General features: G+C 48.3%; 2 protein-coding genes across 3 annotated transcripts in view; both read right to left on the bottom strand.

Moving 5' to 3' along the window:
• Positions 1-1,537: 1,537 nt before the first annotated feature.
• On the bottom strand, positions 1,538-9,626 carry Pa2g4 (proliferation-associated 2G4). Its single transcript, XM_050128153.1, has 13 exons — positions 9,358-9,626; positions 7,220-7,348; positions 6,886-6,991; positions 6,728-6,797; positions 6,433-6,525; positions 4,863-4,926; positions 4,619-4,697; positions 4,146-4,224; positions 3,929-4,062; positions 3,319-3,413; positions 3,090-3,217; positions 2,942-2,995; positions 1,538-2,822 (listed from the first exon to the last, which is right to left on the bottom strand). The coding sequence occupies exons 1-13, from the start codon at positions 9,443-9,445 to the stop codon at positions 2,757-2,759; spliced, it is 1,185 nt and encodes a 394-aa protein (XP_049984110.1). The 5' UTR covers positions 9,446-9,626; the 3' UTR covers positions 1,538-2,756.
• A 1,359-nt stretch (positions 9,627-10,985) lies between these two features.
• Positions 10,986-16,789, bottom strand: part of Erbb3 (erb-b2 receptor tyrosine kinase 3) — a 22,758-nt gene continuing 16,954 nt past the window's right edge. For both annotated transcript variants that reach the window (XM_050128111.1, XM_050128110.1), the window contains 10 exons: positions 16,233-16,331; positions 15,848-16,033; positions 15,546-15,701; positions 15,231-15,306; positions 14,893-15,039; positions 14,687-14,784; positions 14,424-14,612; positions 14,229-14,300; positions 13,734-14,034; positions 10,986-13,572 (listed from right to left, as the gene is read on the bottom strand). In XM_050128111.1, coding sequence (XP_049984068.1) covers positions 13,046-13,572; positions 13,734-14,034; positions 14,229-14,300; positions 14,424-14,612; positions 14,687-14,784; positions 14,893-15,039; positions 15,231-15,306; positions 15,546-15,701; positions 15,848-16,033; positions 16,233-16,331 — 1,851 coding nt within the window. In that variant the 3' untranslated portion in view covers positions 10,986-13,045. The remainder of the gene's footprint in view (positions 13,573-13,733; positions 14,035-14,228; positions 14,301-14,423; positions 14,613-14,686; positions 14,785-14,892; positions 15,040-15,230; positions 15,307-15,545; positions 15,702-15,847; positions 16,034-16,232; positions 16,332-16,789) is intronic.

Below are 16,789 nucleotides of genomic sequence, written 5' to 3'. Positions count from 1 at the left end.
AGTTCCAAAGGAAAAGCAGGCATAGTAGCACATATCTGTCTGTAATCTTAGCACTTAGAAGGCTGAAGCGGGATCATAAACTTGGTAGGTAGCTTGTGATACATAAGGAGTTCAAAGCCCGTCTACATTAAAAACTCATAAACATAGGTGTAGAAACTTCATCTTGGCAAAATAATTTAGATTTTTGTTTTGAGAAAGGGTCTCACTATGTAGTCTTGGCCAGCCAGGATCCATAGATGACAAAAGCCCACTCAGAGAATGGGATTAAATCTCAAGAACTGGGATTAAATGGTGTATAAAACATCTCTGGCTCAATATTTAAGAGACTCATTTGTATGCTGATTATAATCCTTCCTTTCCAGTGGCTTCCTTAACACTTCCTTGTTGTAGCCATGTAAGGTGGTGTATGAACTGGCACTTGGTGGGTCTCTGAGAGTTTGAGGACTTCATAGAGACCCAAACAAAACAAATCAGGAGCAAACTGCTGGGGTTAAAGTATTACCTGAGCCATTCCCATTTTTAGCCCTACAATTTTCCTTTTTCAGACACCATTTGACAGATAGGCCAGGCTTTCACTGTCCTGGAATCAAGAGATCCACCTGCATTTACCTCCAGTGTGCTGGGTTAATGGTAGGCACCACAACCCAGTTTAACCCTTCAAATTTTGAGTTGGAATCTTGTTAAACAAATGCTACCAACTGAGCTACAACTGCAGCTTGAGCTAAAGCTCAAAAATCCAAATAAAAACCTAATAGAATGACTTTACAGCCTGAGCTGGTGTCTCAAAATAAAAGAGCATTTTACAAATCCAAATTACCAGTTTATATGAACTCGGAGGTAACCCGGCTCATGTTTGGTGGTTTTAGGTTTGCAGAATTAAGGAAGACCTCTCTCTGCACACTATTCTCAGTTCCCATATGGTCTCTCAGTAAGCATGCCCATCAACAGCCAATAGGGTGAGAAAAACATAACTCAGGAAAAGCAAAGATAGCCTACGGTGTATGTAACAGGGTGTGTATCTCCATCCTGCAGCTTCTGCTCACCCAAGTACTCACAGTTCAGCAGTGAATATAGTAACCTTATAGTAACCTTACTCAAGACCATTACAGCTTGGCACTGAAAACCTCAACACTAAGGAACTAAGGCCAACTTGCCATGTTGCCCTTGTTAGTACATAGTAAGTGCCCCAGTACTAATATAACAATTCTCGCATAAATTACCAAAATTCCACATTAAGTAGTTGAGATTCCAAAACCAGCTATGGCTATACCCACCTTTAAACCCAACACTCCTAAGGCAGAGGCAGGTGGATCTGTGAGCTCAAGGTTCCAGGACTGGCTCCAGAGCTACTGAGAAACCCTGTCTCAAACAAAGTAGCTCAGCTGGACAGTGGTGCTGCCCTCAGTTAGTCCCACCAGGAAACAGAAGCAGGGAGGTCTGAGTTCAAGCCAGCCTGGTCTGCAGTTTTCCAGGAACAGCCAGGGCTACACAGAGAAACTACCCCATCCCCACCACAAAGACAAAAAGAACAAATACATATTATGAGCAAATCCAAATTTATTTTAAATGCCGTGTCATTTCAAAAACCTCTTACGTTAGTGGGAGCCTTGGTTCCCTGGGACAGCATGCCAGAGGTACAAACTGTAACCTTCCTCTATAACCCCCAGCGAGTCATCCAAGTCCACAGCTTCTGAAAGTTCTCTTCAGTCTACTCCTCTGGTTCCTGGCTTTTCTTTCATGGGAGGGAACTCAAAATATTTCAGACAGGAAGCTGGGCGTGGTGGCGCACGCCTTTGGTTCCAGCACTCATGAAGCAAAGGCAGGCGGATCTCTTTGGAGTTTGAGGCCAGCCTGGTCTACATAGTTGAGTTCCAGGACAACCAGAGCTACATGGTGAGAACCTGTCTCAAACCAAAAAAAGAAAAAAAAAAAAAAAAAAAAAAAAGATCAAATAGGCAACAACAAAAAAACCCAGTGGGATTTTCAATGTAGGTTCAACGATGGAACATGAGGAAAAACCCACTGGTCCCAGAGAGGGGGGCAAAACCAGCAACAACAAAAGACATGGGTGGGGATGATTGCTGCTGCTCAATTGTGAAGATGGATGGATGCAGGACTCTGCAGGACAAAAATGTCTACAGAAGTTTACAAACGAGAATCCATTTGATAGATGGTAATTATCTTCTTAATGGAGACATCAGCATCTACTATCGGAAGGGCCTAACCAGATACCCGACATCACGAGGAATCTGCCACAGGTGAATAAGAAATACAACTGGTCCTCCTCCTTGAAGGCAGATTAAATTCTCGGTGACAGTGGGAAACAAAAGCCCCCAAAAGAACAAGAAAATGACATTGGTGACGTAAAAATTTCGGCAGAGGTTCTAGTGGTGGTGGCAATTTAGCCTCCTTTGTTCTGTTGTAGGCTCTCAAACCTTGACCAAGCAGAGTAGAAAAGGCCAGAAAGAGGGGCTTGAAGACGGTGCATTTTGACTCCTGATTTTATTATCAATTTCTTTTTCTACTGAAAGTAGTCTTCAGTGGCTGGGAAGCCTGGCCTCCCAAGACCAGAGTCAGTTGGAGCTGGTTTTTTGTTGGAGAGAGTGGGTGGGTGAATGGGCGGGGGTCTGGGATGAGGGCAGAAGACCCCGCTCTGCTGGCGGTCTTGGGTGGAGAAGACGAACTGCACTTGAGAGCCTGGGGTGCGGTGGGAAGGGGTGAGGCAGGAATGACAAGCTGGGGATATGGGACCCACCTCAGTCCCCAGCTTCATTCTCTTCTAATGTCTCTCCACTGGTTGCATTCTCTGCAGTCTTGGAGGCCTACATTCCAAAACAAAAAGACATCAATCCCTAACTCCTCTGGCACCAACTCCAAGCAGAGAAGGGTGAGCTCCACCCCACCATTATCAGAAGACTTCCCACCAGAAGATCACACACACCTTCTTTTTCTTCTTTTTCTGTGTTTTTCGACTTGCAGAACTCTGGAGGAGAGCCTGGAAGACAGGAAGAAGACAACTCTGAGAAATGTAGGCTAAGCAACTTCACAGGTAAGTGCCCCATGGTCACCATTTTCCATCCCACACTGACCTTTAGCTCTGCATCCTGGACTTCCATCTCCGACTTGTAGAGGTCAGGCTCGAAGGGACCACTGGTTATCCGCATGGGACCATTGGGCATGAGTAGGACTGTAAATTTAAACTGGGCAACATATTCACCTGGGGGGGAAACAGCAAGTTCCAGTCCTACTTAGCTTTCTGAAGTTAAGGGAGGGAAGCACGTAACTGGGGTCTAAAGTGAAGGCCTCCTTAGGACTCACCCTCCTTCTCATAGAGAACATTAAATGGCTGCAGTAATTCATGCTTGGCACATTCTACCACACCCATCCGAGCCTTCTTCTCATCTTCAAATGCTCTGGGAAGAGAGACAGCACTCAGGTCTCCTTAACAACCGACCAGGTCATTACCACTTATTCTCATTAATGTGACTGCAGGCATGATGGGGGATGGAGGCAGGGCATGGGTGTGCAGACCAGGACTTTCTGAGTTGGTTCACCCTCTCCTGTTACATGGGTTTCAGGGTTGAACTCAGGCTGGCAGTCTAGCAAGCTCCTGACTCTATTTTTTACAACAGGTTCTTATTTAATGTAGGCCAGGCTAACTTAGAACTCTTCTTCCTGCCTCAGCCTTCAGAGTGTGGGCATCACAAACACTGAATCATTTCTATCCTTGTAAAGAAATTATGTTTGGGGTTGCTCTTCTATATTATATTCAACCAGGAGATGGGCAGGACAGAGGACGTGCATTCAGGCAGGAGCTACAAGTCTGGGCAGGAGAGAGAGGAGGGAGGGGTCAAGGGAAGGGAGGATGTTTCTGAGGTACAAACTGAGTCAGACTGGTTCCCAGCCCTGTTCTTGCTACATGCAGTACCTTAAAGTAAATGGCATGGCATCAAAACGCCTTTCCACCTCGCTGAAAAAGGCACGTGAAGTCTTCATCTTCAAGCCGTACTGTTTAGAGGGGTCACGTTTGTAAATGGTGGTTCTCTGTCCTGCATCTTTGGCCTAAAAGAGTTAAATCAGGTCAAATGTGGTCTTGTGAACACACCTTCAAGTTACCCCTTTTTTGTTAGTTATGGAATTCCTACCTTGCCTTCTCCTGAGCTGACGAGGACATCCACAGCATAAACTTCATGTACCTCAAATTCAGCCTTTTCATGGTCCTTCCTAAAAGAGGGAATATAAGCCAGATATAAGGATGCAAGCCTGTGATCTCAGCATCAGGAGGCAGAGGGGAGCAGTGCAAGTTCTAGGCCAGTCAGGACTACACAGTAATTAAGAGGACGAATTGGCAGTGGTGGAGCATGCCCTTAATCCCAGCCTTTGGGACAGGCAGGCAGGTCTTTGTGAGTTCAAGGTCAGCCTGGTCTACAAGAGCTAGTTCCAGGACAGGCTCCAAAGCTACAGAGAAACCCTGTCTCAAAAAAGCAAAGAGCATGCATTGCTCCTTAAAGGGACTGAGTTCGGTTCTCAGCTCCAAGGGGGCTGATGCCTTGGCTTCTATGGGTCTGCACTCACATGTTCAGACACTTGAAAGGCAAAGAATGGGGCTGGCACCTACTTCTGCTGGTCTGTAGGGTTCTGGATGATGGTTTTCTCCCCATCGATCACGTGCTGCTTCAGCTGGTGTGACAACATACCTGTAGACAGGATAAAGTCTATGGTACCAGCTATACCGCCCCCAACAGCATGTAAGCAGTTTGATGGGGCACAGACAGGTATCTATCTGCATAAGACAAGGCTAGATTCCAATTCTACCACACCTCTCACTGTTAGACCTTTAACCCCATTATCTGAGGTCTTACCTTCTATTGGTGTGCAATTAAATGAGTGAGCAACTTTGTTCCAGGCTTCTGTCACTTGCGTGTTCTACAAGTACAAGAGCAAAGGAAAGGTGATATAGCTGATCTTTCCATCTTATTCTAACACCCCCTCGCCAATCTTAATCCTATAAACTAAAACACAGGTTTTAAGAATGCAGCCACGCTATGGTTGAAGGTCAGCTTGGTGAGTTCTAGGTCAGCCAGAGCTATAAACTCTGTCTCCAAAAACAAAAACAATTGCTTTCATAAAGGTGACAACAGTTCGTAAAGACCAGAGCAGATCAAGATGAGGAAACAGGCTCAAAATGGCTAACTGATTTTTCTTCAGCTAAACCAGTATACAGCGGAGAAGCCTGCCAACCGTGCTTTCCAGTGTCAAGTCTAGGGTTTATCCTTAGCATTCTACCCAATGGAGAAGAGAAACAATAAAGCTTATTTTTAATTTTTCAAAAACTTATGTGCTAGCCGGGCAGTGGTGGCACAGGGAAGCCTTCAATCCCAGCACTTGGGAGGCAGGAGGGTCTCTGTTGAGGTCAAGGTCAGCCTAGAACAGAGTGAGTTCTAGGACAGCCAAAGATACAGAGAAACCTTGTCTCGGAAAACCAAAAATAAACTGACAAAAGAAAACATACATTACTAAATAACGTAACATCTAGGATTCGGTTCTCACTTTCTATCAGGTAGGTCCTAGGATCAACAGGTCGGCAGGTTTGGTTGCGAGGGTCCTTTCTGATCCTAACACTGATGTTTACCCAAAACACTCATTTAGTCCCTCTGACCCAAGAGCCCCAGGTCAATCCCACTTTTCCTATTTTACAGAATTTGAGCTCAAGACTACTTACTACTGGCCAGCTGTGGTGGAGGAAGACGGAGTCCGCGACACCGGAAGGGGGAAGATGGCTCTTAGAAAGCTAAGTGCACAGATCGCATGATTCCACAGCTATAGACTAGCGACTGTGCAGATAAGCAAGTGACAACTGCTTTAAGAATTGCTGCAGGCAGGCACTGCTCAAAGGGCTTGGGAACACTTGGAAGTCAGTGTGCCACAGGGACAAAGGCAGGATTTTAAACAGAAAGTTTGCAAGTGATCATGAGGACGACACACCAGCTGAGTGCAGCATGAGCAAGGAGAGCGCAGAAGCGGAAAACAAACTTCTGCGTGCTTCTCTGGAAGTTAAGCTTCAGAGAGAATGTCCAGAGAACCTAAGATGCTACTGTTCGCTCACAAGAACTACCTGCTCCAGATTTCCTGATACTTTTTTTTTTCAAACAGAAGAAGTTGATCTCTTAGACATGAATTTGCCTGAACTTTTTCTACCTTTTAAGGAGTTTTAAAAAACTTGTTCCATTGTTAGTTACCCACCTCAAATTATTTTGGGGTCAAAGTGCACACACAGAATCTAAAAATGGCCTTTATAGGCTCCACAGTGGACAGTTAGACCCCCCTATCCCTTGCATGGACTGGAGTAGATACTCAGAGTTAAATGCTGTTTGTAGGTGCCTGATTCCTCTTTGCTTCTGCCAAACTATGTAAGTGCAGGAAGCACCTTACCTGGTTTCCAGGTTTGACCAGTCGTAAGGCAGCTTCAGCACAAAGATGAGCTGCCTTAATGACGTCTGCTTTCCGCCCTGTGACCTGGGTCCCCTGTGGAGAACAGAACCACGGTCATTCTGGAAAGCTCACTAGTGTGCTTCATACACAAGGCCAGTCAATCATACAGGAGAGCCAGAAAGGCCTTCCTTTCTTGTTTCCCTAGATACTCCATGTGGTTCTAGAGTGGAGATGGAAACCCAAATGGCAGCACGCCCCTCCCCAAGACAACAAAGCTGAAAAGCATGCTACCTACCTGAGCTACACCAATCACAAAAGTGTGAGCCACGTTAGCAATGAAGCCGTCCACATGGACTCCAAGGTCACTGAAAGGCAGGGACAGAGCACTGCATTAGGAGCCAACACTGTGGACATGTAGGAAACGACAAATTCTCCAGAATGGCTTAACCTTACATTTTTACCAAGTCACCTTCCTTGAGTATATAGTCCTGGTCACTCTTCAGAGGGGAGAAGTGACATACACAGTTATTTACCGAAATGCTGGTAGGAAAGGCAATACCTGTAAAAAGAACCATCAACCTTACTGCCTTGCTCTGTCTTGGGAGCACCTGTTGCCCTTTAGGAAACTGAAGGGGTTTTTATTCTAGGGACTTGTTTCCTCAGATGGGAAGAAACTGTACCCATCCCACTGCTACTCCAGACTTCCAGAGATGGATAGAAGTTCCACTGGGAGACGGAGCTGGATGGGGTTAAATGGGGGAAGTTAAGAGGGGTTCTTTCTCTTTACCTTTCTTCATTTCCTTCTCTTTCTTGAAGATTTTCCCTGTCTCTTCCATGATCATGGCATCTCCTTTCTCACACAGGCTCAGTACTGACACACCTGAGCTGGCAGCGTCCACCAAAGACCGAAGTACCCCTGGGAACAGAATCCCACAGGTCAGTCCTGCATGCATTCATAATCTAATTAAACCTAAAGTGGAATTCATGTTTCCAATACTCCCTAGTGCCGTTGTTGAAAAGAGGAAAGGAAACAAACTTTGTGTACAATCTATTCTCCTTTAATGCTCACCTTTTTTGTTTGCTTGTTTTGAGACACCCCTGGCTGTTCTAGAACTCACTATGTATACCAGGTTGGCCTGGAACTCAGGGGGGAGCCTGCCTTTGTCTCCCCCAAAACAAGTGCTGGCACAAAAAAACAAAAAAAACAAAAAAACAAAAAAAAAACCCACCACACCCAACCTTACTTTCTACCTTTCCTTCCTAAAATAAAGGTTATCGCTCACAGTTCTTTCAATTATCTGACACCAGGGCAGATGGAGGCCTCGCACCTTCCAAAGATGTTATGGTATTCAGAATCATGGACGTTAGGGAACTGTGCCCAGATACCCCAGATGCACAGGCAGAGCCCAAGAAATTTATAGGCGTCGGGGACATCGGGAAGGTACGCCCAGAATTGCTGAGTCAAAGCTGAAGCAGTGTTAAATGTTGCCTTCTTCCCTCCCCTAGACACTCTAATTAGGTGTTAGCAATCACAATTTATGTAGATGCATTTCCCCATACACGTATATAAACCCAGGGAATTAATCTAAGGTCTCAAAGGTTCAGGGGACTCAAGGTTTACTTTCAGTAGATGAGTTTCAAAACTATTATAGGAAGTCACAACTGTCTAAAGCTGTAAGTTGTATGGACAGAAATTGTCCGATTTAAACCAATAATAAACTAGTAACACATCATCCCAAACAGGGCTATTATTTTGTATATGTCCTCTTTATGATCCATGGGAATTCTAGGTTTGATTTCTTCCATCTTATTTTGGTTATTCTTTGGAATCCAGAAAAAACTCGGGTTTAAACCAAAGGCATCCTAAATACCTTCTATTTTGTAAAGACCATTTTAAAATCCTAAGTGGCTTTTAAAAATAGAAAGAGGAGCCGGGAGTGGTGGCACACGCCTTTAATCCCAGCACTTGGGAAGCAGAGATACCGGGATCTCTGCTCTGGGGCTAGCCTGGTCTACAGGAGTACCAGGGCAGCCAAGGCTACACAGAAACCCGAGGGGCGGAGGGGGTGGCGCGTCAAGCACTAACTGGAAAGAGAAAACAAAGTTATCTGCCCAAGTGGCAGACAACTGTTGGGACAGAGCAAGCAAGGCTCCAGTAAGAATTGCTTATGATAGCCCTAAAATCAGCCCCTCTCCAGCATTATTGACAGGCTCGCCTAGCCGTGGTCTGAGCAGGACCTCCGAACACTGTCAAGCCTCTAAGAACAAATATTAAAGGCCATCTCACAGACGGGGGCAGCAGAAAACCAGGTATCTTTCAGAGTTGTGTGAGAAGCTCCAGACGAGCCCTCCAACGGTCCCTCGAGCTAGACTAGGGGAGCAGGGGGCCCCCACCAGGAAGACCTGAAGTAAAGACTTAGCAAAGCACGTGGTGAGGAAGCACGGTAGTAGAGGAAGTGGGGAGCCAGCGGTCCGCACAGGGACCTGGCAACACGTGCCGGCCTGGCTCCCACGGGTCAAGACCCGCGACTGCCAGAGGGGCGCTTCTGTCGCCAACAGCTGGGAGCTTCCTTTTCGAGGTGGCCTCACTGCTGCCAGTCAGAGGAAGCAGAGATCCGGACAGACCGAAGGGTGATGGGCAGAAGACGACGCGCCTTGCCTCCTTACTAACCGCCTAGGGTCGGAGCAGGTCTGGGCCCCTCTGCGCTCCTCGCGGTCGCCGGCCCGCACCTCCACTCTCCAGCCCAGGCATGGCTGCTCAGTCCCCGAGGCGACACCAGATTTCCCCACCACGTCGCCCCCGGCCGTCGGCACGCGCCCCTCGGTGGCTCACTCCGCAAGACCCAGCCGCTCCAGCCCCTCCGGAGACAGCCCCAAACCTCTCCCTCTCAGCCTCGATTCCAAGACCCCCGAGGCCGCACTCACGGTTGGCGATGTCGCCCCCCATCTTATACTTGGTCACGACCAGGTCCTCGGCGATAGTTTGCTCCTGCTGCTCGTCTTCGCCCGACATCTTCCTACCACCACTACTGCAGCTTCACTTTCCCTGAGCTGCGGCCTCCGTCTCCCTTCCCAGCCACAAGCTGTAGCCAGAGTCTCTACGATCCGCGAGGAAAGCGCGAGCAAGCAAGGGAGCGGGAGGGCGGGCGGAGAGAGCGAGAAGCTGCGAGCGCGCGGTCTGAGGCGCAGGGCACCCTGGGAGAATGAGTCCCGCCGGCGCCCAGCCTCCAGCCGCCCTCGTGGCCTCTGGAACTACAATTCCCAGCCTGCTCCTCGCGCTCCTTTGCCAAGCCCTGGGGCCTTGCCCTCCCAAGTCTGCGCACGCCGGAATCGCCGGGCACGCTGGGAAGGGTCTTGCTCCGGCGGGAAGGCGGAGCCGTTGGGGAGCTTGAGGGAAAGCGTGGTCTCTCCGGGAAAAACCTCATTCACCGGAGCTGGGAGCCAGAACTCGTAACAGAGGGGGGCGGGCTAGGCGAGACGGGGCGGAGCTACGCGGAGAAAAGGGTTCAGAGGCCGCTGGGCAGGGCGGAGCCGGGTGGAGCCGGGTGGAGCCAGGGTACCTGGGTCACTGTTTGTACACCTAGGGCGGTTATCGTGTGCGCGTAGCCTTGGAATCCCGGGTAGGCTAGCGTGACCGGCCTGGCCAGTCCAGTCCTCCTTCTCTTCCTCCTCCTACTCTGCTGGCAGAACGGGAAGGGGCAGAGTGGAGGTGGAAGATTTAGGGTGAGCGAGCACTAACTGGACAGTTTAAGAGATTATTCATTTACCATGACTTGCTAACATAACAAGACCAGACTTCCTACTGTACTAGAGTAAAATCTGATGGGGGCCTCTAAAAGAAATGTTTAGGAGGTATGTGGTCACTCTCGAGAGAATGCTTTCAATATTCCACCTGTGAAGGAAAATACACAAAAACAAAAAACACTTATGGCTTTGGGCTTTTTCCATTTTCCCAAGCAAGCGCTTTGACTTTTTTGTTTACACTTGCTGCTACTTTGTAGCAATTCCCAGTAAAACCGGCTGATAAAAGGGATTAGAAACAGGGTCTGGAGAAATGGCTCCGCGGTTATAACCTGGTATTCTTGCCGAGGAAGGGAGCTCCCAGCACCCAAGCCAAGTTCACAAACCACCTGTAACCTGAGCACTCTTTGGAGCTCCCCATTGCCAAACCTCACACTCCCACACAGAGACGTAATTAAGAGTAAAATCTTAAAAGCATTTAAATAAAAGTTTAGATGAGACAGAATAATGTCAAGAGAGAAAGCTAAGAAGCAGATAAGAGCCCAATGGTGGTGGTGCACGCCTTTAATCCCCCCACCACTCAGGAGGCAGAGGCAGGCGGATCTCTGTGAGTTTGAGGCCAGCCTGGTCTACAAGAGCTAGTTCCAGGGCAGGAACCAAAAGCTACAGAGAAACCCTGTCTTGAAAATTAAANAAAAAAAAAAAAAAAAAAAAAAAAAAAAAAGCAGATAAGAACGGTCTCATGCAGTTTTTAGTTGGCAAGAATCCAAAAAGAAAAAAAAAACTTTGGCAATTTTTTATTCAGACACGTATAAAAACAAAACAAAAAACTTTAATGGTACAGGAAGACATTTTTTTCCAGTTCCCATCAAGGAAGACTGAGATCTGAAGATGGATCCTCTTTCTATCCCACCAGAAGTTTCTCATTAATGGTTAAATATGAGTCTCAGAACCTTTGTGAATTGTCTTGTAAGGAGTGTATATCATCTACAACATATGTGGGCTATGGCTTGCACAAAAAATGTCCAGTTAGTTGTCCTTCTGGGTTGTCTTCACTTCTTCCTGAGATGAGAAGCCTGGGTACTGGAGGAAAATGTAGCCGTTGGCATTTGCTTGATTCAGTGCATAAACAAGAAAAGGAGTCTGATTCACAATGTGCAGTCACAGCCTTTGGAAGACTGAGACAGGACTGCTGAGAGCTGAGTTCAAAGCCGTCCTGGCCTACGTAGTTCCAGGCCAGTCTACAGTCTACAGAGTGAGATCCTCTTTCTCTCTCTCTCTCTCTCTCTCTCTCTCTCTCTCTCTCTCTCTCTCACACACACACACACACACACACACACACACACACACACACACACCAAGCACGCGCATGCCCCTTACAAGGACTTGACATAGGTACTCCTTGACACCTTATAATAAAAGTGCAGGTATTGGAATTGGGAAGAGTTTGAATCCTGGACTGGCTGCTTAATTCAAGGCTCAGTCCCCCATTATCTGAGGTTTTGCTGTCCATAGTTCCATAGTTTTAGTAGCCTATGATCAACTACAATCTGAAAATGTCGGATGACAAATTCCTGAAATAAATAGTCCCTAAAGTTTAGATTGCACACAATTCTGAGTCATCTTTACCTAGCGCATCCACACCAATAACCTTAGTTATTGGCTAATAGCCCATAAGTCACTTCATAACCCACCTGCTATCAGACTGACTGGCAGTGATATCATAGTACTTGTGCTCAAATATCCTTATTTTGCCTACAAATGGGTTCAGAATGCAAGAGTAGTGCTGCTGGCATTCAGACATGCCAAAGGGAAGTGGTTTTTGTTTGAGAAAAGGTGAAAGCTCTTGACTTCATATGGGGGGAGAATCATGTGGTATTATCTATAATAAATCCATGAAATTATGAAAATAGACAAAGTAGTACTATTGCTGTGGCACCTCAAACTAAAAACACTGCGGCCATAATGCACGATGACGTCTTAGGTAAGATGGAAAAGGCGCTAAACTATAGCATTCAGTTTTGTACAACAGCTAAAACATTGTTTAAAAAAACTATAGGCCGGGCAGTGATGGTGCACGCCTTTTAGCCTCAGCACTCAGGAGGCAGGTGGAGCTCTGAGCCAAGTTCGAGGCCAGTCTGGTCCACAGATTGAGTTCCAGGACAGCAAGGAGAACAGAGAAACTGTCTCGAAAAACAACCAAACCAAACCAAACTACAGGATTCAGTACTATCCACAGACTGAGGAACCTGCTGGCTATCTTGGAACACTCGGGGGACTCCTGTATTGGTAAAATGGGATCAACTCTACCTCACAAGATTGTAGAGATGTGGCTGAGTTCACCTTGATGTTACCTGGCTCACAGTGAGCGCTCATTCATAGTCACTGCTATCTACTCCTAACTTTAGTCCATAAAGCTTTAAGTTTCTCAATCTTTCCATGGGATTTGGTCTCACGAGCCAAAGATTTCCTTTCCTCTTTCAGCTCTGTGTCCTTTTCTCTTCCTTAGGACAGTCTGATGAGAAACAAGGCCGTCTCACCCTACCAAGTAAGAGCCGGAGAGAAAGGGGCTTAGAGAGTAACCCTTCATATCTCCAGGAGTCTCCCTGAGGAAGATGAGGAACGGGATTGGGAAAGTGGGCAAACAGGAAAACCTTCTCTTCTCCTGGGGCTGGGGAAGAGGAGAAAGTGCACTGCTGGCTACGTACCACAAAAATTGCGTTAAGGATGTGTACAAGTCTCCGAAGACTGGACGGCATTGTCTAGGGCTGGAGAAATGGGGGTGGGACCTGAGGGAGAGGGTGAGGGAGGGGTACCCTCAAGAGGCACTAGCTGCCATCAGATGCTCCCTGAGAGTCTCAAAGAGCAGAGGTTAAGTTCTCTGGGCATTAGCCTTGGGGAAAAGCCTGCTATGCCAGTAGTCAGGGTTGTCAAAGGCAGAGTCAGTGGCTTCTAAACTGCGCAGAGTTTTGAGGCGGGCATAACGAACATGGGGGGCATGATGTCCAGGCCCCTGGAAGGCTCGCATCTCCTCATAGCCTTGTTCCGCTGCTGGGCAGGCCCCCATGGCGGCGTAATCACCCCCGGCACCACCTACACCACGCCTGCGGTTCATATACTCGTAGTCCTCATCTGGAGTTGTACCAGCGGATGGCACGATGGCCATAGGATGCAGTGGGCAGCTCTGCGTACTGCCCAGAGAGGCACTGAGCTCTGAGCCCACATCCATGTACTCGTAACCCAGCTCCTCAAGGGAACCGGGCCTAGGGGGCCGTGGTGGACTGTTCCTTCTCTTCCGGTTCATGTACTCATACTCCTCATCTTCGTCTTCCTCTTCGGTACCCAGCACAGAACTGAGGCCTACTGAAGAAAGCGTACCTTCCCGGGAGGAGGATGTACCTGTGGGTGAGAAAATTATAAGTGTGTATAGTACTTCAGAGAAATAACAGGAAGGAATGGGGGTGTGACTGGGAGATATCAGAGAAGATGAAAGAATTAAAGGGAGTTTGGAGAAAGAGATTAGAAGATTTAAGGGAAAAGCTGGAGGAAGAACCAGGTACCTTTGAGGTGTGTATCTGGCATGACATAGCCATTGGCATCCTCTTCCTCTAACCCTGGTGGGGACACTGGGGTGACAGGAGTCAGCAGGCTGTGTCGCTGGGAATGGTAGGCACTGTCTCCACGTGGCCGAGGGCTCCGACTTCGGCTCCGGCTTCTACACATCAATACTTTATCCTGGAGTTCAGCCTCAGAGCCTGTCACATGGCCCTCTGATGACTCTGATGTCAGACGTCCCCGTGGGATTGGGTGCAGAGAGATGGGACGAGGGCACTGTTCACTACCCCCCAAAACTGCAGAATCCTAAGGAGGAAAATAACAGGAAACGATACAAGGAGTGGCAAACAGATTCAGAAGGAGGTGCGGCTGTTTAGGGCCTTCTCAGTTGAAGGACGCTGATGAAATCTTCAAGATTTGAGGTGTTTCCCTCCATGTTTCTATCAAGACTTCCAAGCCCATAAGACTCCGCCACCCCAGCTCCCGACAACAGAACTTACCAGACAAGCCTCCCCGAGATTATTCTGGTTCATGGGCATGTATCCAGACGAGGGGCTTAAAAGACTCTGGCTCTAGGGTGAGAAGGGAAAGAGATAAAATGAAGGACGAACTCTTATTAGCACTGAAGCTAATGAGTGGTGGTGGCTCATGGGGGTTCATGGGGCAGAATCTCGTGCAGTTAGAAGGTCTCCTACCCCACGTGGCCGGGTAAGTGTTCCCACTGGTAAGCTGAGGGCAGAACCCAGTGTGGTGACCAGGCTGTCCTCCTCTGCCTCCAGGTCTAGGTCGAGGTCCAGTTCAGGCTCCAGTTCTACTTCCTCCAGCTCTTTGTTTGTGAGAGCAGAGGGTTCTGCCCCAGGAGGTATTCCAGGCCCACTCTCTCTCTACAGAAGCAGACAATCGTTAGGGTGGATTCTAGTTCTCTGAATGAACTTGAGGTCCACTGGCCCCCACTCACCTTTATCACCAGATATCGCGGTGGGTCACGGGCCATCCTGGTGAACTCATTGGCTAGCTCTTTAAAGGTCGGGCGAATATTCTCATCAATCATCCAGCCTGGGGATGGAGGGGGTGTGTGATGTAACAGGGGGCGGGGTCAGCAGAGAAGAGAGCCAGAGGAGAAAGGAGGGAAGTCGGAGAAGGCAGGGTCAGCAGACAACTCACACTTGACCATGACCATGTAGACGTCAATGGTGCAGATCTGAGGCTGTGCCAGCCGCTCGCCCTTCTCCAGCAGGTCTGGTATCTCAGCCAGTCTCAGCCCCGCATAGGGCTCTGCCCCAAAAGTCATCAACTCCCAGACGGTGACACCTGACAGAGAGAGAAGTTAACTAGTAGGCATGAAAAATAGACACAGGCCATTTAAAAGTAGTAAAGGAAGGTCGACTTTGCTTTAAGACAAGGGTTGGAAGTTAGGCTGGTAGTTCCTAAGAAGAGAAGACACAAAAGATAGGGGACTTGGGCTGGTAATGACATGGGAGGGGGCCGCCAGGGATGCTCACCGTAACTCCAGACATCACTCTGGTGTGTGTATTTCCCGAAGTGGATACACTCGAGGGCCATCCACTTAATAGGAGTCTGAGGATGAAAGATAAAGGTGCTACTGGTTAATTTTCACAAATTTTCTTACTGTCTTAAAATCCCAAGCTCTCAAACAAACGAACAAAACACCCAGGTTCTCTACCATCCTGTTGTCTGAACTGAAGTTTTTAGCCATTCTCAGCTCCCTCTCCCGGAACTGACCGTGACTCCCCTGCTCATCTCAGGAGCCCCGGACCACTCTGTATCCCATGCACACCCCACCCTGGTCACCTCACCTTGGCCTCACTGTGTAGTAACTGCTTGTCTTCAGGTGGCAGCAGGTCAGCCACACCGAAGTCGGCCACCTGCACCTGACTAGGTGACTTGAGCAGCACATTGCGGAGCGCCAGGTCCCTGTGCACCATGCTGTGTTCCTCGAGGTAATACATACCCTAGAGGAGGAGGCAGTCTCAGGGTGGGGGTGCCAGGCACTGAGCAGCAGGAGCTGCCCAAACCCTGAAGACGGTCCCCAGACCGCAAACCCTGGGTCTCCCTGCCCCCGCCCTGGCTAGCGTAGGCTCCTCCAGATGCCCCTCACCTTGGCAATTTGTACTCCCCAGTTGAGCAGCAGCTGTGGTCCCAGGGCTGCGCGGTGCTGTCTCACGTAGTCAAGGAGGGAGCCCAGAGGCAAGTACTGAGTGACTAGCTGCAGTGATGATCCTGGGCACAGTCCCAGGAGCCGCACGATGTGGGCGTGGTCTAGGCTACCGATGGCCAGCATATGCTGTGAAACAAAGGAGGTGTCAGCCAGGAAGGAACAGGTTCACGTGTGCTCCACAAAAGCACGCCGAGTCCAGAGGTCCCACTAACGCTCAAGTACAGCATGCCTATCACAGAGCTAACATGCAAAGTCATATGCCAGCAGGCCTGGATCTAACACAGCCTCTCCTCCGGCGCGGCAGAGACTGCCTCCCTTCACTTACGTCAGTCACAGACTGGAAACTTTGCCGCCCACTCTTGTCCTCGATGACTTTAATGCAGACTGGAATCTTGATGGATTCACCCTCAGGGATCCAAATCCCCTGGAAAGTTTGGGGTGGACATGATGTCAAAAATCATCCTTTTCGGGATGGAGAGATGGCTCAGAGGTTAAGAGCATTGCATGCTCTTCCAAAGGTCCTGAGTTCAATTCCCAGCAACCACATGGTGGCTCACAACCATCTGTAATGAGGTCTGGTGCCCTCTTCTGGCCTGCAGGCATACACACAGACAGAATCTTTTTTTTTTTGTTTTTGTTTTTGTTTTTCGAGACAGGGTTTCTCTGTGGCTTTGGAGCCTGTCCTGGCACTAGCTCTGTAGACCAGGCTGATCTCGAACTCACAGAGATCCGCCTGCCGAGTGCTGGGATTAAAGGCGTGCGCCACCATCGCCCGGCCAGACAGAATCTTGTATACATAATAAATAAATAAATAAATATTAAAAAATAGTGCCTTAAAAAAATCATCCTTTTCTTTTCTTTTTTTTTTCTTTTTCTTTTTTT

The sequence above is a fragment of the Alexandromys fortis genome, unplaced genomic scaffold (genome assembly GCF_014885135.2).
Source record: "Alexandromys fortis isolate MF-2015 unplaced genomic scaffold, M_Fortis_MF-2015_v1.1 scaffold_263, whole genome shotgun sequence".
NCBI classification, from domain to species: domain Eukaryota; kingdom Metazoa; phylum Chordata; class Mammalia; order Rodentia; family Cricetidae; genus Alexandromys; species Alexandromys fortis.
Note: the sequence above shows the minus strand (reverse complement) of the source record. Positions and strands in the feature narration are given on the sequence as shown.

Bases quoted from the DNA above. Each gene is read 5' to 3' on its own strand.
- Pa2g4 (XM_050128153.1), bottom strand. From the start codon at position 9,445: ATGTCGGGCGAAGACGAGCAGCAGGAGCAAACTATCGCCGAGGACCTG. The intron at 6,526-6,727 runs GTAGGTAGCATG...TGTTCTCCACAG, and splicing joins TTGTGATTGGTGTAGCTCAG to GGGACCCAGGTCACAGGGCG. The intron at 2,823-2,941 runs GTGTGTGTGATC...TTTGGAATGTAG, and splicing joins AGAAAAAGAAGAAAAAGAAG to GCCTCCAAGACTGCAGAGAA.